General features: G+C 62.8%; 1 protein-coding gene across 5 annotated transcripts; it reads right to left on the bottom strand.

The window, feature by feature from the left end:
* Window positions 1-319: 319 nt before the first annotated feature.
* ARHGAP44 (Rho GTPase activating protein 44) lies at window positions 320-24,504 on the bottom strand. Of its 5 annotated transcripts, none has more exons than XM_072025902.1 (22): window positions 24,249-24,504; window positions 14,168-14,207; window positions 13,021-13,125; window positions 12,666-12,742; window positions 12,416-12,527; window positions 11,557-11,633; window positions 10,773-10,890; window positions 10,171-10,239; window positions 9,981-10,062; window positions 9,277-9,404; window positions 9,054-9,165; window positions 8,208-8,289; window positions 7,388-7,468; window positions 7,191-7,304; window positions 6,859-6,950; window positions 6,265-6,445; window positions 5,812-5,829; window positions 5,267-5,488; window positions 3,839-4,231; window positions 3,428-3,543; window positions 2,943-3,323; window positions 320-1,247 (listed from the first exon to the last, which is right to left on the bottom strand). In XM_072025902.1, exons 1-22 carry the CDS (start codon window positions 24,299-24,301, stop codon window positions 1,108-1,110), a joined length of 2,793 nt encoding a protein of 930 aa, XP_071882003.1. In that variant the 5' UTR covers window positions 24,302-24,504; the 3' UTR covers window positions 320-1,107. The 5 variants fall into 5 exon arrangements, 4 of the variants coding, with proteins under 4 accessions (XP_071882003.1, XP_071882000.1, XP_071882002.1 ...); XR_011804195.1 differs by lacking the exon at window positions 3,839-4,231 and having other exon boundaries at window positions 1,109-1,247; window positions 2,943-3,066; window positions 3,165-3,323; window positions 24,249-24,499; XM_072025899.1 differs by lacking the exon at window positions 3,839-4,231 and having other exon boundaries at window positions 24,249-24,501.

The following is a 24,504-nucleotide window of genomic DNA, read 5'->3' as shown; positions in this document are numbered from 1 at the left end:
GTGGTGCCCACCCAGGTGAGACCTGAAGCCCCCCTACAAGCTCCTGGAGTGGGTCCGGGGGGTTTGGAGGTGGCCGTGGGCCACCCGTGGGCACAAGGGGCTGGGGTGCAGCACGGCAGGCAGGCAGAGCCCCCCTCCAGCACCCACATGGCAAGGAGTGGCTGTAATGGGGTTTTCCTTCACCCCAAGGGCACAACCCCACTGCTTTATCCCCACCCCGACCCCCCAAAGCCCACTTCCACAGCACGGCCCCACAACCACCACCACAACCAGCTGCGAAGCCACCGCAGGTGTCGAATAAACCCAGGCTCGGGGCGAGTTCAACAGCAATTTGCACATTTATTTCGGGTGCTCCCACCCTCCCCTCGCCCAGCCCCCCCCAAGGGGTGACGGTCACATTGCGGCGGGGCCGAGGGCAGCCCGGGGGGGCTGGGCTGTGCAGCGCGGGGAGCGGAGCGGGGCCGGGGGGGCCGGGAAGGCGAAGCATTTCCATGTACATTGGCCCTTGTACGCCAGGTCAGGTGGAACGGCTCCGAATAAAACAAATCTCTCTATATATATTTCTCTATGTACAAATATATAATATATATATATCTATGCCCACCAGATATATATATATACCATCTCTCTGAAAAGGATAAAAGGTTACTTTGTCTCTGCATGCACAACCAAAGCCTCTGCTCCACGCCACCAACCCACGACGACAGCGAGCGGGGGCTGCAGGCGGGGCACGGGGACGCGTCCCCCCCCCAGCACTCGCCTTATTGCTGCTGGGCCGGCCTCCCCCAGCCCCGCTCGGCCACAGCGAGCGCACGGCGGGGCCGATGCAAAGGGACGAGACCCCGGAGCAACGCCACCCGTGTGGTGCCCCCCGTGCCCTGTTTTGGGGGGAGGACGGGGCCGCTGGCACCTCTCCAGCCCCGGTGGCACCGCGGGGACGCCGGATGCGCCCCGGGACGTGGGCGCCTGCCGGGGGGGACATAGGCACCGAGTCACAAGGCAAAGTCTGGATAAGGCGACCCCAACCCAACCCAACCCAACCAAGGAGCAACCAAGTCCCCCGAGCGCCGGCCGGGTGCCGCGGGGACGGGCGGGGAGGGGACGCTGTCATAGGGCCGTGCTCTCCGAGTCCTCCTCCTCCTCCGGGGGGGCTTTCACCGACAGTCTCTGCGCGGCGTCCGGCGGGTCCCGGCGCAGGGCGGCATCGACGCCGAGGTGGATGGACGGGATCTCGAAATGGACCAGACCTGCGGCGGGCACAGACGGGCGGTGTGAGGGGCTGCCAGGGGGGCACGGGCGGGTGCTGGCACACGGCGTGCTCCGACGGGCGGGCAGCGCTTGGTGCCACCGCCGGGGCGGCACACGGGGCCCCCAGCCTGGCCAGCTGCCTGTCCCCACTCCTGGAGGGACGTTGGGGTCCCTCAGCAGGCGGCAGGAACACACCCAGGGGAGCGGAGGAAAGTCCTGGGCCCTGCTCCTGCAGCTGCCGGCTCGGGGACCCTGCCACAGGCGGCAGCACCCAGGGGAGCAGTGCCAGAGCGCAGGGACAGCTGGGCGCGGTGCTGGGGGGCACCAGGTATGGCTGCAGACCCACTGCAACGCCTGGGGTACCACGCTGGGGTGCGTTGTGGGGGCTGCACCGAGCCCCGGGCACAGCACCGGGGTGCAGCAGGGGGACGCAGCTCGCCTGGGGACAGCCCGACCCCACTGCTGCATGGTCCCCCCCCGTCCCATCCCCTCCGTGCCACCGGGCACATCAAGGTGCTGCGTGTGGGGACACCCGGCTGCCAGCCACGCTGCACCCCGCAGGACATGCAGTGCCCCTGGGGCACCGAGCTGTGCCAGCACCACGTCCCCAGGCTGTCCCCACTTCCAAAGTGTCCCCTGTGATTCCCAGGATGGGGAAATGCCATCCTGCCACCATGTCCTGCCACCCCTCGGGAGCCGAGCTGGGGACACCATTGGGTGCCCGCTGCCACTTCGCTTCTCCAGGGCCGCCGGGCAGGAGGGAGCCAGCAGCACGAGGAAGCCAGAGCCAGGTGACAAAAGTGTCCTTGCTGGCAGGATGGGGCTGGGGGCGCGCTCTCACCTGCCCCATGCACCCACGGGTGGCAGTGGGGAGGGGGTGGCCCTTGGGGACAGCAGTGGTGGGGGACGGGGACAAAGAAACAGCGACAAGGTCAGGACACAGAGGACACAGCAGCAGAGCTTTGGGGCACTGCCCAGGGACACTGCCACCCTCCTGGGGACACAGCCATCTTCTTAGGGACACTGCCACCTTCCACGGGGCATTGCCACCTTCCTGGGGACACTGCCACTTTCATGAGGACACTGATCTTTCTGGGAACACTGCCACCTTCCCAGTGATGTCACAACCTTCCTGAGGGCAATGCCACCTTCCCAGGGACACCGCCACCTTTGTGAGGATATTGTCATCTTCCTGGGAACGCTGCCACCTTCCCAGGGACCCTGCCACCTTCCTGAGGACACTGCTACCATCCGAGAGACACTGGCACCTTCCTGAGGACCTTGTCACCTCCCCAGGGACCTTTCCACCTGCCTGATGACAGTCATCTTCCTGGGAACACTACCACCTTCACAAAGATGTTACCACCTTCTTGAGGACACTGCCACCTTCCCAAGGACACTTCCACCATCCTGAGGACACTGCCACCTTCCTGGGGACACTGCCACCTTCCCAAGGACACCACCACCTTCCCGAGGACATTACCACCTTCCTGAGGACACCGCCACCAAACCCCAGGCCACGAGCAGCCGTCCTGGTCCCTCTGCTCCACAGACGCAGCCGTGCCACCAGACCACAGCCCCGGCTGCCCACGGGGTCCCAGCAGGGTCCCCAGGTGGGGTCCGTGCCCTGGACGGCTCCGAGCACCCCGGCGCAGCCCCGGCGCGTCCTCAGCGTCCCGCAGCGACTGGGTTACCTGTGGGCACGCTCTCCCCGGGGGCCACGGCGTCGAGCAGGGGGGGCTCCGCGGGCTGGGGGCTAGAGCCGGACGCGCTGGCCGTGGGGGGCTGCGGCGGCGGCAGCGAGGGCCTCTGCCTCGGCTTGGGGACGGGTCGAGATTTGGTTACAGAGCCACCCAGGGGAGGAAGAGGAGGAGGAGGAGGAGACGGGGAAGGTGCTGCGGCTGGGGACAGCTGACCTGAGGCCAGGCAGTAGCCTTGAGGGTAAGCGAGTCCATAGGGTGCGGGGGTGCTCGGTGGGGTGGGGGACAGGCTGGCGGGGGACGGCTGGCCCGCCGGCGGCTCCGACGTGCCCCCCGAGGGCGCCTTGGGCGGGATGGGCGCCAGCTTCTTGGAGGCTGCGGGAGAGACGGACAAGGCGGACAGACAGACGGGCCGACGGACGGACGGCGGTCAGCGGGGCGAGGGGCGCGGGGAGGCGGGCGCGCCGCCGGGCACCCACCTTTGCGCAGGCTGCGGGGGCTCTGCTCGGCGGGGGACGGTGGCGCGGCCGCTGCCTGCTGCCCACTGCCCTTCTGCGGCCCAGAGACGGGGGAGAGCTCCTTGGGTTTTAAAGTGCTGGGGGGGAAGGGGGAAAAAAAAAAAACAGCAGTGAGGTCCTGTCCGCCCCGGCACCCAGCGCCCTGGCACCCAGCACATCCCGGTGCGAGGCGGTGCCCAAAGGTGCCCAGCGCCGGGCTGGGGGGTGTTAAAATCCGACTTTGCTTTAATTGCAGCTTTTTAAAGCGATTTCTCGGCGCAGAAGCCATGCTGCAGGCAAGCCCCCACACGGCTCGCAGCCGTTCCCGGGGAAGGTGGTGACACCGAGGCCACCACCCGTGGGGGGGCACCCAGGGGTGTGGGGGGCAGTTACCTGGCCAGGCTGGCTCCCACCGGCGTGCGGCCGCCCCCGGGGGCAGAGGGCAGCGTTCGGGGCCGGGGGGGGGGCAGGAGCAGGGGGGCAGCGATGGGGAGCGGGCAGTGCCACTGGGCCAGGGAGCGCTGCGGGGGCACCGGCAGGGAGCAGGGCTTGGGGCGAGTGTGGGGGGCGAGCAGAGGGCGAGGGGAGGAAGAGGAGCAGCGGGGGGGAGGAAGGCTGCGGCTGCAGCCCGGCCAGAGGCACAGGGGTGCGGGGCTGAGCCCCAGGACGGGCTGTGCCCAGGGCAGGGGACGGGGCTGGGCACCGGGGGCCGGGGGACCCCGCTTGTCCTCGGGGCGGGGGGGGCTGTAGCAGCAATCCGACCAGGCAGGCGGCGCATCACCCGTGCTGCAAAATGTCCAAAAACAGCCACAGAACAGCAAAACGATAGAACGAGGAAATAAAAGACACGAGCAGAGGCATCAGCAGGGGAGGAAGCGAAAGCAGCAGTGAAACAGCGGCGGAGTGGGAGCGGGCACGGCCCCACTGAGTGCTCGGGGTGCTGCAGGAGAGGCCGACACCGAAATGAGGGGGGATTTGGGGAACAGCCCCTTCCCCGTGGCTGGAGAGGCAAAATCCAGGCTCTGCATGGTCCCAGCCATGGAGCCATCTCTCAAGGAGCCCTTGGCACGTCCCCATGGTTTGCGGTGCCATTGGCAGCACAGCTCGGCTGGCACCGCTCCTCCAGCCAGGGGAGGAGGAGGAGGAGGAGGAGAAGGGGGTGAAGGCAGCTCCAGCACGGGGGACACGGTGCCTTGGGAGCCAAGCACAGAGCAGAAGCAGGCTGGGCACAAACAGCACCAAAATACAGCAGCAGCAGGACAGTGGGGACCCGCCGGGCACCCGCCGTGCTGGGCGCAGCAGCAGGGGACCCCCACAGCCCCCCCGGGACAGGGCTGGGACGGCTCCGAGCCCAGCCCCAGGACCCGGCCCCTGGGCAGGATGAGCCCAGGGAGTGCTTCAGGGAGGGTCCCACCTCCATGAGAACCCCACAGCACCCGTGGGTGCTTGGCCAGCCCTTTGCCACACAGCTCATGGCTGGGGGAAAACAGCCCTGTGGGGCAGTGGGAGAGGGAGGCTCCCTGTTTTGGGGCAGGAAGGTGTAATTTAGATATTTTCCTCTACTTGGTCCATGCGGGATGAAGCAGGCACACAGACCTTGGGCTCCTTTAGGCTTTCGCTTTGGCCGCTGTAAGCCCAGCAGCTCCTTCCTTTGGGTTATCACCCAAATTCCAGCCCAGGATAACCACGGTGAGCCCAGCTCGTTGCGGATCCCACGGGGGCACCACGGGGACGAGGAGCACCCTCTCCTCCCGCTCCCAGGGGGTGGCCGTGCCCGAGGGAGGAATCACCATGGGGACAGGGGGCCGGGGGTGTCCTTACCTTGCCCGCTCGGCTGCGGGTGGGAAGCCGAAGCTGGTGGGAGGAGGAGAGGGGGTCGCCGAAATATCGGGCGCTTGCTCGGGGATGGGCGAGTGCGGCGTGGCGGGCAGCTCGGCGGGCGGCGCGGGGGGCTGCGTGGCCGGGGGGGTGGCGGACGCCTTGCGCCCCCCCGAGGTGCCTCTGCGGGCCACCCACGAGGTGTCCATCACCCTGACGCCCATGCTGGGGGGACAGAGACGGGTCCTCAGCACCCGCACGGTGGGACGGGACCGTGCTAGGGCCCCTTTGGGGCGCCCCCACCCCGCACAGCTGCCCCATGCCCAGCTGGTGGCCAGGGCTTGAGGCCGGCTGCTGCAGCGGGGTCTGGGCCCCACAAACACCTCTTCCACAGGGAAGCTGCTGGGAATGGACCTCCACGGCAACGGGGCAGCGGTGGCTTTGCAGGACAAGCCTGTGTCACCGGCCACGTCGCCCCTTGCCCCGATACCAGCAGGCACCAGCATCCTCCCAGCACCCTCCCAGTCCTGCCGCGGAGGACACCGTACCTTTGGATTTTCCTAAGGCTGCGTGGACAGAAACACACGGTTATTAGTGGAAAAGAAGCTAAAATGAGCCACACGGTGCAGTGCCTGCTGCTTGGAAAGGGAGCTGCGAGGCCGAGGGGCTTGGAGCATGGGTGCAAGAGGGATATGGGGGGGGGGACCAGGTTGTGCTGGGGCTGGGGAAGCCCAGGGGATGGGGCTGGGACCTGGCTGTGGGTCCACAGCACTGAGCAGGGCACAGGAGGTGACACGGGGAGGGGGGTGCAGCCCCAGCCCCATGGCATGGGCCCGCCTGCACCCATCTCCAGCGGGCTTGGGGCTGGTGAGAAGCTTGGGCCTCATCCAAGCACCCCCAGCTCTCAGCCCAGCATGGACATTAGGGTCCTCCCGTCTTGGGACCACCCGACCTCCACCAGTCTGCACCCTTGCTGTGACTCCCTGTGTCCCCAGCCCTACCCATCCTTCTTGTAAAACTCCAGCATCATGTTGTCCGTGGCCACGCTGAGCGGCCGCCGCGCCTGGTCGTGCTGCTTGCGGTCGGCGTGGTCCATGTCCGGGGAGGGCATGGAGCTGTAGTTGGCGTTGTGGTTCACGTGCATGGGGCTGCCGTAGTTCCCCGTGACGTTGAACTCGATGTCTGGGTGGCAAAGCGGGATGGGGACATCAGAGCTCTGACCCCCCAGGGCCAGGAGGGGCAGCTGGTCCCTGTGATGCCCATCCCATCCCATCCCATCCCGTCCCATCCCATCCCGTCCCATCCCGTCCCATCCCATCCCATCCCGTCCCATCCCGTCCCATCCCATCCCATCCCATCCCGTCCCATCCCATCCCATCCCATCCCGTCCCATCCCGTCCCGTCCCATCCCGTCCCATCCCATCCCATCCCGTCCCATCCCATCCCATCCCATCCCGTCCCATCCCGTCCCGTCCCATCCCGTCCCATCCCATCCCATCCCGTCCCATCCCATCCCATCCCATCCCGTCCCATCCCGTCCCGTCCCGTCCCATCCCATCCCATCCCATCCCATCCCATCCTGGGGCTCAGCCCACCTCCGGGGAAGAACCAGTCTGCGTGCTGGATGAGCGGCTCGATGATGCCCACGATCTGCAGGGAGACGGTCGTCATCATCTCGGTGATGTTCCTGCAACACAGCGGGCAGCGGCTCGGCGGCTGCCACCCCGCCATGGCCCGACCCCGCTCCCTGATGGGTTTTATCCACCCCTCGCCCCTCCAGCAGCCCCTCGGGTCTCTCTCCCCTGCTCTGCAGCCCCTCCATGGGGAGCGGGTGCTGCCCTCATGCTGCGGGAGAAACCTTTCGTGCCCCAGGGCTGCGGCTTCAGCCCCCGTCACCCCCTCGCACGTGCCCACCACCGTACGTTACCCTTCTGCCTGCGGCCAGAGGAGGTTGGGGCCCAGCACGATGGCCACGTTGCTCGGCGTCATTTTGTTCATGTCCTGGTACTCAGTCAGCTTGGCCAGGAATTTAATCAGGTACCTGCAGGGGGGAGCCCAGGTGCAGGTGAGGCAGGGTGAGCCCTCCCCATGCCCGCGGCGGCTCCTCGGCCGCCCCACGCTCACCTGATGTTGTTGTAGTTGGCCTTGGGCAGCTTCTCGCAGGCGCTCCACAGGGCCTGAAGACGCTTCTCCTGCTCTGGGATGCTGCGGGAGGGGATTGGGGTGAGCACCCCGCAAGACCCCGGCCCTACCACCCCACTGCCTGCGGCACAGGCAATGCACTGAGGGGACTGGGGTGCTCGCTCCGAGCTCGTTCCTTTAGCAGCCCGAAACACCACACGGATGGGTTTGTGCATTTATAGCAGGAGGTCTGAGCGCCCTCGGGCAGGGTTTGCAGACCCAGCCAGGAACGGGAGCAGAGCCCAGCTGGGAGGTGCTGGGAGAGCTGAGCCACCTCGGGCAGGGTGCTGTGCACCCCGGGGGACATCAGGGTTTGGTGACATCAAGGCCACTGGGTCATGCAATCCCCAAGGAGCATCACAGAGCCCTCGGACCCTGCAGGAAACACCCCACTTGCTGGCAGCCGGTCAGAAACAACTCAAGAAGGTGCCCACACTGTGCTGGGCGTGTGGGAGCATCGGACCTGGAGCCTGGGAGCTCCTGCACTGCTGCCCTCCGTGCTGCTGGCCGTCCGTGGGCCTTCAGCCTTCGTGCTCGGCCTCCTCACCCTCAGGGAACTGCCACGGGGCTACAATTTGCTTGTTTAGCCCCTCCTGAAACTCATTTGAAGCTGCTTTGTGGAAGACCCCCGGGCAGACCTCAGCAGATGCCAGCACCGGACCAGGGCTGGGGCAGAGGCGAGGCCAAGTATGGGGCTGGGGCTCTGGGGGGACACCCGCGGGGACAGCCCCAGCCCCAAGGCCACCTCCCGACCCGGACTCACTTGGAGGCCTGGATCCACTCCTCGTACAGCTCAAACGTCATCAGCGGCTCCGGCAGCTCGCGCAGGTAGGACTTGAGTGCTCCTGAAGCACACAGCGGGCACGGGGCTCACCACGGCTCACCGGGGCCACCTGCACCCCCCTGCTGGCAGCACTGCCCGGCGTGTGCCACCTCCCCAGACCCCTTCGGTTCACTGGAGCCTCCTCGAACCCCAGCAGCTGCTGAACTTCCACCCCTTGCAGCTCCTCCCTCTCCCTCTCACCTCCAGCAGCCCCCCTGCCTCTCCTTTTTGCCCAGCACCATGCCCCCCCCTCAGCACATCTCTGAAGCTCGGTCGGTGGCTTCCCAACAGGGCACCAGCGCCCACACCCTGCAGCCAGCAGGAGCCAAGACAGGAGGGGAAAAGCTGACTCGCCTTTAAACCAAATTAATGCTCAATGACAGCCCAGCAGGCCGGGCTCTGCGTGCAGAGGGCATCTTGCATCACTGCAGAAGCAGCAGAGAGATGATGGAGAACTCAATTAGGGGGGGTGTGTGTGCAGCTCCCTGCCTGCTCTTGGCTCCTCTGGAGAATCTCAGGCTCAGCATAACTGCGGGGTTCATCCCTCGGCAGGGGCAGAGGGGAGGTGCGTGCACTCGGTGTCCAATTCAGGCTCAAAGCAAGCCTGAACCCAGCTCTTCGATGTGCTCAGCGCAGCACAAGCACCTTGCTGGCCCCTACCCTTGGCAGCATCCCCCCCGTGCCCCAACGCAGGGCTTCCACATCACCCAACACAGGCAAGCCCCCGACCAGCAGAAGATCAGGACCAGGACACCCCAAAGCCACCAAACCGCGGGCGGTCCCCACCTGCGATGGCGTGCGGGTCGGCCGAGTACTCCTGCACGTCCACCACGCAGCAATCCAGGGCGGCCTTCAGCTTCTTCAGCTTGGAGGCAGAGGGAGCCACGCGGAACAGACCCTTGGCAGAGGACACAGGGAGTGTCGGCACCAGGGCACGGCCCCAAAACCTCCCCGGCCACTTGTCCCCATGCCACCAGAGGTGGCCAGGACGCTGCCCCCCAGCACCCACCTCCTCCTGCATGCCGCACTCCAGCAGCATGGTCACGCAGGCCTCCACGGGGAAGGCGATCTCCCGCCCGCTGACAGCCAGGTGCTCCTCCAGCGGCTTCCCAAAGGACGGCTTCTCCATCCACGCTTCTGCAATGGGCAGAGGGGTGATGGGGGACAGCGTGGGGGGCACCCCGTGTTCTCCTCACCCCCCCGGAGGAGAAGCTCGGGGATGGCAGCGGGTGTTTGGGTGTTGATGCAACACCACGACCCTGCATTTCTGTCCTGGGACACCCAGAAGTGGGTTTTAAAGGTGAAATCCAAGCAAAACATTTCCCAGCCATCACATTTCAAGGGGGCTGAATGATGCTTTCCGGGGGAGCAACGTCTCGCAAACATTTGCAGGCTTCTCCCCCTTCTTTTACCACAGTTTGAGGACTCACTCCCTGCCCAACCACAGCAGCACCTGGAGCACAGGGCGGCTGCTGGGCTGCCAGCACAGTGGCCTCAGGGGACGGGGACACTTCCCCAGCTCAGGGACAGGTGGGATGCAAAGAGGGGGAGCAGACGGGGGGTGCCCAGCTGCAAGCCAGGCACCACGCCACGCGGTGACACCGCAGCCTGTCTGCAAAGCCACATATGGCACCCGGCATGACGCTGGGTGATGGGCTCCATGTCCCCAGTGTCACCCGCCTCGGGAGCAGGACGAGCCCCACGTGCACTCACCCTGCTGGGCTTTTATCTGCGGCAGCACGTTCTGCAGAAGCGCCAGCGACTTCCTGTGGTACTCGGCCTGCACCTCGATCAGCTGGGGAGAGAGGGCACCGAGTGCGCGCGGTGCCACCGGCGCAGCGGGGACGGGCACGGGGCAGCTGCAGCACGGGGCCGAGGGGGGCGGCCGGCTCGCAACGCTTACCGTCTGGAAGTAGTTTGCATAGTCGATTTCTTTGGCCACGAAGCTGTACATGTCAGCCGAGAGCTGGTCCTGTGGGGAGCACGGAGTTAGGAGCACGCCCGGTGCTGTGGCCACCGCGACGGACAACGCTGCCCACCAGCCTTCCTCCCTGCCTCAGCCTCAGCGCTGAGCCCAGCTCAGCACGCTGCAGCGCCTGCTCGGGATGTGCCCGGGACCCCAGACGCCCAGCAGCACAGCGGGGCTTTGCTTTCTGCTGCGTTACAAACTTCTCCACTCTCCCACAGCCTTGCAAAAACCCCAGTTTGCCGTTTCGGGCTTCTCAGAACGATTTATATGGAAACCTCCCGGGCTGAACAGCACGGATCTGGCACAAATCGCACAAAAGTTCGCTCTTCGCTCGCTGCATCGCTTCTCCCGTGCGAGCAGCTCCTCAGCTGCGTGTTTCTGCAGAGCAGAGCAGCACAGCTCGTGTGCCGCGGGCACTGCATCAGTGTGCACGTGGAGGTGTCCCCAAGCCGTGCTGTCCCTCCCGCTGTGCCCTGACGTCCCCACACCCCCACGTGTCCCGGGGTGGCCCCAGGCTGAGCCCCTTTGAGCAGTACCCTGCAAATCTCCACTCGGTTTGCTGCCTCCTCCATCTCCTCCCTGAGAGCATCAGCTTTGGCGCCCGACGGCTGCAGGTTGCTCGACAAACTCGATGACTTTGCGGACTGCTGCCACCTGCGGACAGCAGGCAGGGTGTCAGGAGGGGCAGGGACCACGCAGAGCCGCTGGGCAGCCCAGGGACCCCCTGCCAGCCCCGCTACAGCCCCCAGGGCTGAGCACCACGGAAAGGGGCCCAGCCCGTGCTGGGATGCAGGAGCCGCCCCCAACCCAAACGCTCCCTAGCTCCAATTTAGCAATTATTATTTTTCAAACGCTTGCAGACTGCCTCGGGCACAGCCCCAAGCGGGCTGTTCGAGTCACCTGGGACACGGGGTGACGCCAAGGGACATCCCACGTCCCCAGCTGGGCTCTGCCAGCCGAGCGCTGCTCTACAGCAGCAGGAGCAGCTGGCTCTTTGCCACCATGTACGAATTCAGCAAGATTGGGAGAACAGGAAAAAATAAAGATTTGGGCCAGAAAAAAATACATTTTTTCTTCCCTGCAGTGTGCATGCAAAGAAAAGGGATTTTGCAGAGAAAAGCAGAGCTATGGGATCACTGCAGAGCTTGACTTAGAGGCGCGGTGACACGGTCGGGCTGTGCCTTCCCACGGCTGCTGGCCGTGCAGTTGCATCACCCCGGCCACCCAGGACCTGGGGATTTACAGAGCCAGGGGCAGCCCTGAAGTCCCTCACCAGGAGCGAAGCCTGCCCAGCACAGGCAGCCCGGCTGCAGTTCCCACCTCGTCCTCGAGGAGTCCATGTCCAGCACCAGCTTTGCTAAATGCTTCCTCTGTTTTTGGATATTTGGGATTTCCACCTGCAGCAACACAGGGGCACGGGAGGAGAGAAACACCTCGCTTAAATCACCGCAGCATTAGGAAGGCAGCGCAGCCCAGCCCTCCTCTGCTTCCCACCCGTGATGCTCACAGCCCCTCAACACCAACACGCAAGTGTGAAAACCCCATCCCTGAAAGAGGCACCCTTCGGCCAGTAAGTCCTCCTGCACCTGGGTACCTGGCTTAAGGAAGAAAAACTCTTCCTGGGATGTGCCAGCCATAGCAGCAAAGCCTGCCACGCACAGACAGCGTCTGCCAAGGGCTCTGCAGCGGCTGAAAGTCCCAAAGCTGCAGCCCGGCCCTGCTCTCCTGTCCTATCACCAGCAAGTCAATAAAGCTCTTCGTATTTCAGCCGGGGGCGATAAAATCAGAATGGAGCCCATGACATTTTGGAAGACATAAAAGGGAAAAAAAAAAAAAAAAAAGAAGAAGAAGCATTTGGCAAAATTAAAAAAACAGAAAGTTGGCAGCAGGAGGGAAAAGGAGGAAAAAAAAAAAAAATCCCAGACAACAACCTCCCTTGTTTGGAGCTTGGAAACGTGTTTCAGAAATAAAAGCGTTCAAGCCTCTGCCTTGAAGAAAGACAGAAAAGAGCAACAGCCAAGCGGGACGGAGGCTGAGCAGGGCAGGGAGCTGCCCCACGGCCGGGCTGGGGGCCGTGCAGACACCGGCTGTGCTGAGAGCAGGAGCCAGCACCCAGCACCCCTGGTGACCCCCAGACGCCACCGCCCGCTGTGCCCGGTTGCGTTTTGCCCAGCCCCACCTCAGCCAGCACGAAGAGCGGCTCGATGACGTCCCTCTCCACCTGCAGCTCGAACTGGATCAGCTCCTGCGCCAGCTTGTCCTCCGCCTCCCCGCACAGCCTCAGCATCTTCCTGCAAGGGGATGGCGAGGCTGGGGAGGGACGGCAGCGATCCCGGCCGGAGCCATGGGGCATCCTGCTCTGGGGTCTGCGAGGCGAGGGGCAGGGATGGTGGGCACCGAGGGGACGTGGTGGCGCTGCCACCTCTTACCCCAGCAGGGAGTCGTCACCCAGCACCGCCGAGCCCTCCATCAGGCACTGCGCCAGTGTCGTCAGCGGCAGCTTCTTCTGCAAAGGGAGCGCCCCGGTGCCGTCAGGCTCCCCATGCTCGTGGGACATCACACTGTCCCCAGCCCCATGTGGCTACGGCCACCCAGCCCCACCTGCTGTCACCCAGCATGAGCTCTGCCCAGCACCTCGCTTACACGGGTGCTTTATTCACATGTATACAACCCCTCTGCCCCACACACTCCTGTGTGTGCACCCACATGCGTCCGGCTAAAGGAAAGGAGAAAACGGCTCCGCAGCCCACTCGGTACCCCCCCAGGGAGCCTGGTGAACCTCACCGAGCGCTTGTCGGCGTCCACGCCCTGCTGGCCCTGCAGACATGCCGTCAGCTTCTTGTGGGTGCTGTGGGAGACCTGCTTCACCAGCTCCAGACGCTTCTCCACCTGCGGACACAGCGGCACCCGTCACCGCCCCGTCCCTCCTCATCCTCACCCTGGTGCGGCCAAATCCCTTCGTTAATCAAAGGGATTTTAATTGCCGGTGCGTCGGGCTGGGTACAGACTCCTGGCTGTCCTCCAACACCCTGCTGTGCCAGGCAGAGGGTCAGTGGCCCTGGGGACAGGCATGGGGACAACAACGCTGCTGCGGCCAAGCGAGGGCAGGAGCTTTCTCTCCCCAGGAAAGCTTTGTTTGCACCAAACTGGCAGATACTCAACCCCGGGGCTGAAAATTGCCTGATTTGCCTCGGACTTGCTTAAACAGGGAAGTCCATCCAAAAGCTCAGCGAGATGAGTCACTAAATGTCAGCAAACAAGATCTGACGAAAAACGTAGCCGAAACTGTCAGGGAAAATGCGCAGCTAAGCATAAAGTGCAACATCTGGGAAAATAACCCGGAAAAACAAATAACCCCTGCCCTTGGGACACGGGGACATGCCGACAGGGCAGCAGGTCCTTCAGGGAGCAGAGATGGCAGGATAGGTACAGGACAGGCTGCTCTGCCTCGGTCGGGGCCCTGCACACCAGTTGTACAGATCTAAAAATCCATGTACGCCTCGAAAGATGGGGCACTCTGCGCAGGAGGAACGCAGGTGTGTGAGAAGGAGGCCCCCAAAAAGGGTCTGGGTTCCTGCTTCCCTTGAGACAACCCCTCCAAAGAAGGTGTTGCACCCACACAGAGCAGCTCGCCCCTTCTCCCCGCTGCACCTTCCTCCTCCCCAAAAGATGCGACTGCCCCACACAGCACCGAGGCCCAGGCTGCGCGGTGCCAGCAGAGACCCGAGCGTGCACGGAGAGACAGCAGGAACTAAAAATGAAGCCATGAGAAACACTGACCCGCACTGCCAGGCTGGGGAGCCCCTGTCCAGCCCCAAACCTCCCGTCCCTGTCCCCGTCTCGCACCCACTGCCCTGTGCCACTGCAGCACCCGCAGCCACCCATGGGTGTCGGGGCTGTGGCTGCCCTCTTCAGGGCAGAGGCACTTTACCTGCAGAAGATCTTCGCTCAAAACCTCCGTCTTCTCGGCCCTGCGAGAGCAGAAAGACAAAAATGAGTTGGTGAAGGGCCTGGCGCATGGCCGTGCTGGGCACGGTGGGAATTGCTCCTCCATCGGTCCGTATGGGGACCAGACTGCTCCGTATTCCTGCTGGAGACGTGGTCAGTGGGAGCGAGGGCACCCTCAGCACCTTGCCCATGACACCGAGCTGTGTGGTGTAGCGACCCTTAGGAAGGCAGGGCTGCTGTCCTGGGGGGCCTGGGCAGGCTGGGAGGTGGGCCCATGAGGCCCCCATGAGGTTCAGCAAGGCCAAGGGCAAGGTCCTGGATCTGGGTCAGGGCAATCCCAAGCACGAATCCAGGCTGGGCAGGGAATGGGCTGAGAGCAGCCCTGAGGAGAGGGACCTGGGGGTGTTGGTGGATGAGAAGCTCCACATGAGCCAGCAATGCGTGCTTGCAGCCCAGAAAGCCAACTGCACCCTGGGCTGCCCCCCAGCAGCGTGGCAGCAGGGCGAGGAGGGGATTGTCCCCCTCTGCTGTGCTCTCGTCAGGCCCCACCTGGGGCCCTGCGCTCAGCTCCAGGCCCCCAGCACAAGAAGGACGTAGAGCTGTGAGAAGGAGTCCAGAGGAGGCCAGGAGGATGCTCAGAGGCTGGAGCACCTCTCCTGTGGGGACAGGCTGAGGGAGCCGGGGCTGTTCGGCCTGGGGAAGAGAAGGCTCCGGGGGTCACCTCACAGCGGCCTGCCCGTGCCTGAAGGGGGCTGCAGGAGTGCTGGGGAGGGACTCTGTGTCAGGGGGGTGGGGCTAGGACAGGGGATAGTGGCTTTAAGCTAAAAGAGAAGAGATTTAGATTACATATGAGGAAGAAATTCTTCACTTACAGGGCGGTGAGGCCCTGGCACAGGCTGCCCCAGGAGCTGTGGGTGCCCCATCCCTGGCAGTGCCCAAGGCCAGGCTGGATGGGGCTGGGGGCAGGGGGGTAAAGGTCCCTTCCAACTAAAGCAAGCTGTGACTCCATGACTACGCACACATCAGTTTAAGGCTCTCTGGTCCATCAGCCCCGTGTGCAGCCCCTGCATGAGCCCCACCTGCTTTTTTTTTTTCCCAGTTATGGTTTCTGGTCACAAAGCTTCTCCCCACCACATCCTAGACAAGCAAAGCCTGGAGCATCGCCACCACTGCCCAGGCTGTGCTGTGCAGCCAGAGACACAGCCCTGCTGCAGGGACCTGCACATCCCCACGGGCAGCCTGACCTCTTTGCGTGGGGCTGAGCACACAGGGGTGGTGCACAGCTGGCAGGATGAGCCCAGGGGTGTGAATCCAGCTTGCCTGGTTGTGCCAAGGCACAGGATGCTGCAGGACCTCACATCCAAGCTGCAGGACATTGCAGAACCCCATGTCTGAGCTCCAGGATGCTGCACAACCCCACATCCGTGTCCCAGGATGCTGCAAAACCCCACACCCAAACTCCAGGACAACGCAGAACCTCACATCCGAGCTCCAGGACACTGCAGGAACCCACATCTGGCCCTAAACCATCCCTCCTGTGGATCACAACAGCTATCACCACGCTGGAACAGGGCACGCATTTCCTCCCCCAGGCACCCTATCATTGCCCAGACACCCCAATGGGGTCTGAGCACCCTAAAATGCACAAAGCAGAAGGAGCAGCCCCCGTGCCTGGAAGGATGAGCCCCGGTGATGTGCTGGGCTCCTCTGGGGACGATGGATATTTTGCTGCAGAAAGGCCAATTGGCACAACTTACCTGCAAGGCTGAGAGAGCCCCTGCAAGCATCCACACTGCACTGGTAGGCAAGGAGACATGGTGAAGCCATTGCACACTGTAATGTTTATTCATAATCATAGAGGGCTTTTTTTTACAACTTTAATAAACCATTTCTTCCTTAAAAAAAGTTATCTGTGTCAAGATACGCTTGGACAGAGAGTGGAATTTAGCTAAAATGTAAAGGTCAGTTGTCCTCTCAGGGTTTGTCACTGGTTAACGTGAGGCTGGAGCATGACAGCAAATTGCTCTCATCCTTTGGCCTCCTTGAAAAAAAAAAAAAAACGCAACCAAAAAAAAACAAAACAAACAAACAAAAAAATACCCACCACCTAACTTGCCCAAGCTCTGTTTGCTTTTCAAAACCCAACATGATTTTCTCAGCCCTGAGAACCCAGCTACAGAAGTGCAGAGTTGAATAAGTGGAAATGCAGAATTTGAAAGTGGAAACGAAGAATTTGAAAGTGGAAGTGAAGAGCACCGGGTGGAAAGTTCAAAAGCGGTGCCAGCGGCGCGGCCGCGGGCTTGCAGCCAGGGGCAGGACTTTGTCTGCAAGTTCATCGGCGAACACGCTGAGTTCAAAGCCTTTATGAAAATGTAAATGAACTGTGCTAAATCCAGCCTGCATAGGAAACTTGTTGTAGTGTCCAATTTAAGTCAGTTTATTTTTAAAGAGGCACAGAACCCATTGGGTTTAATTAAAAAAAAATGGATTTAAACGTGCACATTACACCTCCTTGTGTTTGGCAAGCAATCGACCTGCTCTCCACCTGCCAGGTTACGGCCCCAGGGGCTCTGCTCCTCCCCGTGCTCCCTTGGCACACCTTCCTACTGCCCTTTGTGAAGCTTTCGTCCTGTCTTTGGGAGAGGGGGACACAAAAAGTCCCTGGGATGCAAAACCCCATTTATCAGTCATTTCTAGCAGTATTTGTGCTCATTTAAGGCACCATGCTAAGACCTGTGCTTGCCCATGGATGGATGGAAATGGATGAATGTGAAAAAAAAACAAGGATTTTTACACCCAGCCTTGGAGGTAGGTGAGAAATGAGCCCCTGGAGAAAACAGATTTTGGAGCCCCTCAGAACCAGACTTGCCTTTAAAAAAAAGGCAAAAAAAAAAAAAAAAAGGCTGTTCAAGTGTTACTCCTCTTCTGCAAATCACCATCGCTAGCCCTTTTTGGCAGGATTGGAAACGGTGCAGAATTATCCTGGGCATGGAAGAAAGCAGCGAGTACCCCAAGTACCCCGTCAGAAACCAAACCACGCCGCGGCCACGCACATCAGAGCCATGCAGCGTCCCCATGGCGCTCCCTGACCTCACTGCTGGGAGCAGAATACTTTCAGCATCAAGCCTCTGCTGTTCGGAAGCAGATATGGCATATGAAGCTAAACCTAGTCAGCGTCTGTGGAGGGGAAGGAGCAGGGATGCACGTGAGCACCGTGCACCCACAGTGCCCGGGGGAGAAGCTGTGCCACCGCCCAGCATCGCTGCCGCCTGCTCTGCGCCCCATCCCCGTGTCAGCTCCGGGGGGGATGGAGCAGCTGGTGATGGCCATGCAGTGGCTGTCACCACGGAGAAAATGGGTAAATAAGAATAGTGATGTTTTTTGTGTGCTTTTTCCTTTTTCCGGACAGTGAAATGGAGAGGTTTGCACACCCAGGCTGCCAGGACGGTCCCACTCTGGCAGATCACCCCGCACTATGCTGCACGTGTGCAAGAAGCAGGAAACATTTCAAACAGGGTAACAAAATCTGGCCTTGCTCTGCTTTCAAGCACCTTTGTGGCACAGAAAAACCTCAGTGTCCTCACCATCCACCCCAACACAGGCACCCAGCACCAAGCCCACGGGACGTTTAATCGGGTCAGGGGGCCTCCAGCAAACAATCTGGCTTACAAAAGGGGCAGAAAAAAGGGCTGCAGGGTCTTAGAGGCATTCATGAGCAAACGGGAGCTCAGCGCTGCTCCAGGCGGAGCAAGTGGCACATCCCTAGAGGTGCTGCGTGGTTATCCCCAGCTCGTGCCGTGCACCCATGGGTGCTGCAGGAGCTGGGCTGGTTTTGCAGTGGGATGAGGACCCCACAAGGCTTCATGGCCAAGCTACAGTCACCAGCAGTGGCACGGGCACTGCTGCGATGAGATGGCATTGCTCACAGCACTGGGAGCGCACTGTGCTGGGTACCACGTCAGGCGGGACATCCTGCACCGCCGAGCCCGGCCCCGCAGCCACCAGCAGGGAATTTCCCTCCAGCACAGACCCACAAGCCGGGGTCAGCCGAAATGGGCTGAAATCGCTCGGTTTTGGAGTGGGTGCAAGGTCCTGCAAACCACCGGGCTCTGCCGACTTCCTGCCACCAATCCTAACTAAGGTTGTTCTTTCTTTTCCAGAAAGCTCAAAAAAAAAAAAAAAACACAACCCAAAACCAATTTTCTTCATTTCTGTGTTTGCTCCCACCGGCAGCACTCCAGAATCTGTAAATTATACCCAGGAGTGTGAGAACCGAGCAGCATCTCCAAATGCACATCCAACCAGAACAAGCCGTTCCAGATGGCCGTTCCACACGTAAAGATTATAAGGAAAAAACCCAACGCCGTCCCACTCCCCAGCCATCCGATTGCATTGCAGCTCCGTGCCGGCAAAATCCCGTGCTCTGTGTTGTGCTCCTACCACCTCAGCCCGAAGTTAACACGGGTTTAGGGGGGCTGGGGGCCTCTACCCTGCTGTGAGGCATGCACTGCCTTGGATGATGGTTTTTGTTATCCCCCATGAGTTCCTCGGAAGCTGCAGCCCTACAGAAACTCCCCAACACCAAGAGAAGCCGGTCTGGGTTTCCCAGTGCTGGGAATCGTGCCTGGCAGCAGAAGGGATGCTCTCGTCTTCCAGCCAGACATCGTGTCCCCCAGGAATGCCCCCAGCACCTCCAGCCAGCTCCTGGCCACCTCGCTTCTTGCCCAGGCGTTTCTGTCCCTGTGCCTGGTGACGTGGGTGCAGGCAGAGCAGGACAGGGACCCCCACACGGGGCAGGACCACATCCAGCCCCAGCGGGCTGGTGACACCGTCCCCACTCACATAATGCATCCTCTGCAAGTGTCACCCCCAGGACAGGGGCGCGGGGACCCTCTGGCCACGAGCCCACCCCTTTCCCTGCTGGGGTCCCACTCCCGTGAGCAGCCCCTGCCCCCTCACAGCAGGATGAGCCCCGGGCTCTCCATCCCACAGCCCTGCACACAGCAGGGGGAGCACGGACACTGACAGCCAGAATAACCCCGGTGCCCCCAGCCCCAAAACCCCACTCATTGCATGCACCCTGCAGGCAGGCAGCCAGGATTAGTGGCTTTCTGTGCCTTCTTCCATCTTTCCACCAGGCAAAGGAGAGCACGCTCCTCCCCTTCTCCTTCAGATTCCCACCCCAGAGCTGTTTTTCTCAGCACAAATCCAGGCAATTATCAGCCTCGATCATCATCCAGACACTTGTGTCCCCGCAAACATCTGGGAGAAAGGGGACAATTAATACGTGGTGCTAAAAGCCAGCAAGGGGGGGATGCAGCCACTGTTTGGTCGGCGTTGGCTTCTGCGAGAAATAATCACTGCCAGTAGAAATCAACACCAATCAAGCAAATTAATTTGATTTAAACATAAATACTACATAATCCTCCAACATGAAATTGTGCCTTGACCTCAGGAGCTGCAGCGAGCTGTCTGCTTCCCCCGAGCATCCCCCCAGCACCCGGATTTCCACGCCGCAGCTGGACCGGGTGGCACAAACTTCCACCAGAACAGGGGCACGACGGCTTCTCCAACACCGCCCCTCATCTGCCAGGTCCCAGGGCTGAGCCCAGCCCTGCTGCTGCCGCCGTGGTGCTCGGAGGGATGCAGGAATGCTGCTGCCGGTCGGGTGATGCACGCTCACCCCAATACATGCGTGTCCCTGTGTGCGGCACCCCCATGCATGGGCATCGCGCCCCGCTGCCCCGCACCACTCAGCACCACCACGGAATGGGCTTTTAGGACAAATAAAACACCCACCACAAGGAGCTCCATCTTTAACACAACCGTTTCAACCCCATTCAGGATTTAGCTGCGGTGTTTTCTCCCAGAGGGAGAATCGTCACCAAATTTCTGACCGGGTGCTCTGAGCGGCGCTGCCCGCGCTGGGGGCTAGAGGGGTGCAGGACGCAGCTGGGGGGGCTGCTCCCTGCCCGTTGCGGGGGCTGCGGCTCCTGCCCCAAAACAGCCCGGCAGCCGGCCGCAGCGAGGGGGAGGCAGGCTGCAGGTGGCCAAGGACTGACTCCCAAGGACGGCCGGGGCTCAGCTCCCCCTCCAGGAGGAAAAGGGCTGGGGACTGCTGGCACCGGGATGCCGGTGCACAAGGGGCTGAGAAAAGGCAACCCACGGCCAGCAGCCATGTCCCAAAAAGCACAGACGTGACCCAGCCCTCGCAAAGCATCCTCAGAGCAGGGCTCAGCACCTCTGCTCCCTGTGCCGAGCCCTGCACCTCCCTCCAGCACCTCCTCGTGCACCTTTGGGTGCCAGCACCCATGGGGCAATTCAGGTCCGGACCCCCAGAGCCCTGACCTGCCCCATTTCACTGAGCTTAGAGGCACACAAAATGCAGCAAGCACCACGAGGACACCACGCTTGAGGCGGTGACACTGCCGTGGATGCCCCGGGCTCCTGAGCTGTGTTCAGCCGGCAGCAGCCCCGGCTCGGCTCCAGGAGCGCAGAGGCAGGGGTCTGGCATGGGCAGCACCAGCACCGTGACAGCGGGGCCCCAGCACCTGCAAACGGCTCCAGCGCGAGCTGAGGACACGCGGCCCCGCAGACTGATGGAGGGGGAGCTCTGCTCAAGGCATTCACCTTTGCACCCCAATTTGGGGCAGCTTGTGGAGCCCCCAGCCTTTCCCAGCCGCTCCTCCAGCCCCACGTCTGCCCACACCGAGGTTCTGTGAACCTGGGGCAGCCACGGGGACGTTGTTTATCGCCCATTCCCGCTCATCCCTTCCATGCTCTCAAACACCTCGTTAGCCCCCCAAACTCACTGGGAACACTTCTGCCAGCCCCAGGGTCTCAGGGAGCCGACGGGAGGGCCGGTGATTTATGTGCAATTTGGGGACAAAACATTCAGACTGCTCCATTAATATTTCATCACTCCATTTGTCAGCGCTGCCGGCTTAGGAGGAGGATAAAAATATCCGCCCGCCTGCCTTCGCTCGCAGCTGGCACCTCCCTTCTCCCGCTGCCGCGCAGCTCCCGAGCCCCGCGAGCCCAGGGCCGTGATTCCGAACGGCCACGGAGGGGGGGGCCGCAGGCACCAGGGCTCCACACCCCGTGCGTGCAACCCAGATACCCGAAGCTCGTCGCTGCCTCCTGCAAATCCCACGGGAAAACCCCTGGTGGCGCGGCGCATCCCCGCGCCCTCCGTCCTTATTTCCTGCAAGGCCGCAGGCAGAGCAAAGCCTTCTGTACCGGAGGCCTCTGGGTTTAAGCGGGGACATCCCAGTGCTTAAGGGAAAGCGACAGCTCCAGGAACCGTGCGTGAGCCTGCAGCACCCCAGGCAGCCCCACGCTCGCCCCAAAGCACCACCGCGGTCCCCGGACACCCAGGACACCCAGGACACACACCCTGGGTCCCCTTTCCCCCCCCCCGCATCCATCGAGCACGTTCCCAGTCGCCTGCTGTGCCTTCAGGGACCTCGAAGTGTCACTTCGCATGAGGCTGCAGCTGCCCGTTTTCTCCCTGGCGCGGCGAAGGCAGCGCTCAGACATTCTGGAAAGCCGACGAATTTCTGCTCTGGGAACAGCCCTGGGGCGAGCTCCCGACGGCCTCGGTGGCCCCACGCGTGCAATGGGGAAATAGAGAAATAACCCAGAAACGTGGCACTTTGCAGGCAGCATCTTCAAGGTGTTTTACAGCCACTTACTAATTTCCCTTCCCTCTTTTTGCCCCATGGAGGTAAATACCACGCGCCTCACAGCCAGGCTACGCAGTTCTCCCGAAGGTTGGGCACCAGGTGCGTGTCCGAGCTGGGACAAGCGTTCCCAGACCTCCGACTCTCCTTAACCACCAAAGCAGGGATTCCTGTGACATCAAGTGCTTATTTTTGTGATGCTGCTGGGAAAAGGTGCTGCGAGGAACCATCCGTGGCCGCCCCAGCTCCCAGGAAGCCGGAGGGCGCAGTGGGGCGGGGGTGCAGGAGGGGGCAGCAGGAGGGGGCTGCGCCCTGGCCAAGTGGTCGTCTCCTTCCTCGCTGCTGCCCTTCCCCTTTTTCTATCGAGTTAAACAACCAAAATAAAGGAGTAAAGGGCACAGCACAGCCCTCCGGCTCCCATCCATCCCACCTACTCCCAAGCCCTGAGGTGCCGGGGAAGGGATGAGCCCTGGTCCCGCAGGGCAGCGCCGCACCTCTGGGTGCTGCCGCTCCCTGGAGGGGGCACAGGAGGGGAGTTCCTGGTTTTATTTGACTTGCATTAGAGCCAGTCAATTCAAATTAGCACAAGTCAATTAAAAGGCGCATTGTTCAGGTGTTGGACAGGTGAGGTGATGAAGGGGACAAGCCAGGGGGTGGCAGGACAGAAAAGCCTTGTGGCTGTGCCAAACAGAGCCCAAGCCATCCGTCACCACCACAGCGACGTCCTTGGGGGGGGCTGCAGCCCCCAGACACCCCCCAGGCACACCCCATGGCAGGGGGATGTGGCCATGGGATGGCACCGCTGGGCCCCTGTCCCCTGTCCCCTGCACAGCGCACACATGGGGGGCACGGCCACCCCCACAGGGGGCTTGCTGGAAGGATTGGGGACCCTCTCCACCACCTTCTTTGTGGCCCCCCGGTATTCTCCCCTGTGCAATTCAAGGGACAACCCCCCCGGTACAGCGGAGCCCCCAGCGCAGGCTGCTCCAGCACCAGTCCAGGATACGGCCCAGTGGTCTCCAGCCCCACCAAGGACTTGCAGGGGACGGTGGCCCTGCAGCCCTGGACCTGACCCTCCGAGCTGCCGGTCACAAGACAGCCGAGCTGCAGCCGGGCACGGAGGGCTTCCTGATCGATCCGCCTGCTGAGCAGCCCCTGCACGAGCAAGAGCACCAAAAACCCAGGAGCGGGGCCGGCTGCCTCTCAGCGCCGCGCGGCACCGAGCCGAGGACAAACCACCCCTGCTCACGTCTGCAACAACCCAAGCTGCAAATCCTTGTCCCTGCTGAGGACATCCCAGGGACACCGATCCAGGCTCACGCAGCCCCCTCGCTCCTGCCCACCTCACGTGCCGTGAGCATCCCCAAACCCGCCGGCACCCGGAGCGCTGCGCCTGCCTGCACCGAGCTCAGGGCTGCTGGGCAGCAGGGAAGGAAGGATGCTCGGACACCATTTTGAAGGTGTGCGTGAGCTCGCAGCACCATGCACGGCCCCTGGCCCGCTCCCTGCTCTTCCCCAGGGCACCCGGCCCGAGGGGCTCCGGGGCCCAGCTGGGGACACACGGTGCGGGGCTGCGCAGGACGAGGCGCGGGGCTGAGGACCTTCGCGCCCGCACCTACCGGGTCCTGGCTGAGGGAACCCGTGGCTCGTGGCCCTGAGGAGGAGGAGGAGGGACGGATGGAGAGATGGAGGGATGAAGGGAGGGATGGAGGAATGGAAGGAAGGATGGAGGGAGGGAGGGAGGGAGGGAGTGAGGGAGGGAGGGATGGAGAGATGGAGGGAAGGATGGATGGAAGGATGGAGGGAGGGAAGGAGGGACGGAAGGAAGGATGGAGGAAAAGGGGGATGGAGAGATGGATGGAGGGAAGGATGGAGAGATGCAGGGATGTAGGGAGGAGGGATGGAAGGAGGGAGGGACAGATGGCGGGAGGGAAGGATGGATGGAAGGATGGGGACACGACCAGGCTGGCAGCCCCCGAGCAGCCCAGCCCATCACGCAGCTGTCACCCCCCCCCGGCGCCGTGCTGGAGTCAGAAAAGGAAAAAAAAATAAATCAATCCCTCCCCAGCCCCCCCCCCCTCTCCCCGCACCGCTGCAAAATCTCGGGGAATTACACAACCACCACCCGCACGGCCACGGGCCCGGCGCGCACCGCAGCCCCCTGACACCCGCGGTGCCCCCCCCGCAGGCACCCAACGCGCCCCCCGCGCACCCCTCCGGCCCCAGACAGGGCGGGCTGGGGGGGGGCACCCATGGGTGCTGCTTGGGGGGGGAGGGGTCAGGCTGCGGCAGCGGGGCTGGGGGGGGTCCCCGCGGCTCGGGGTGGGCGGGGAGGGTGCGGGCAGGGGGGGGGGGCTGCGGGGGGGCCGGTGCGGTGCCCACCTGCCCACGGTCTGGTTGGCGAGCTGGCGCATGCGGTTGAATTGCTTCTTCATGGTGCCGGCGGCGCGGGCGCCCCTTTACGCGGCCGCGGAAGCCCGGGGGGGCGAGGACCGCTTCCACCGCCCCTCCCGCATCCTCGCCCGGCCGAACCGAGCCGTGCCGGGCCGTGCCCAGCCCAACGGAGCCGTGCCGAGCCCAGCCGGCCCCTGCGCGGCTCCGCGCCTCCGCCTGCGCGGGGCCCCCCCGCGCTGCGCCG

The sequence above is a fragment of the Anas platyrhynchos genome, chromosome 19 (assembly GCF_047663525.1).
Source record: "Anas platyrhynchos isolate ZD024472 breed Pekin duck chromosome 19, IASCAAS_PekinDuck_T2T, whole genome shotgun sequence".
Lineage (NCBI taxonomy): Eukaryota > Metazoa > Chordata > Aves > Anseriformes > Anatidae > Anas > Anas platyrhynchos.
The sequence above is the reverse complement of the archived record's forward strand: the minus strand, read 5'-3'. Positions and strand labels throughout refer to the sequence as shown.

What these genes read in the sequence shown, in the direction of transcription:
- ARHGAP44 (XM_072025902.1), bottom strand. Translation starts at nt 24,301, where the DNA reads ATGAAGAAGCAATTCAACCGCATGCGCCAGCTCGCCAACCAGACCGTG. An exon ending in GCCAACTACAACAACATCAG is followed by an intron (nt 7,305 to 7,387) that starts GTGAGCGTGGGG and finishes TCCCCCCTGCAG; the next exon opens with GTACCTGATTAAATTCCTGG. An exon ending in CTCTGGCCGCAGGCAGAAGG is followed by an intron (nt 6,951 to 7,190) that starts GTAACGTACGGT and finishes GCTGTGTTGCAG; the next exon opens with GAACATCACCGAGATGATGA.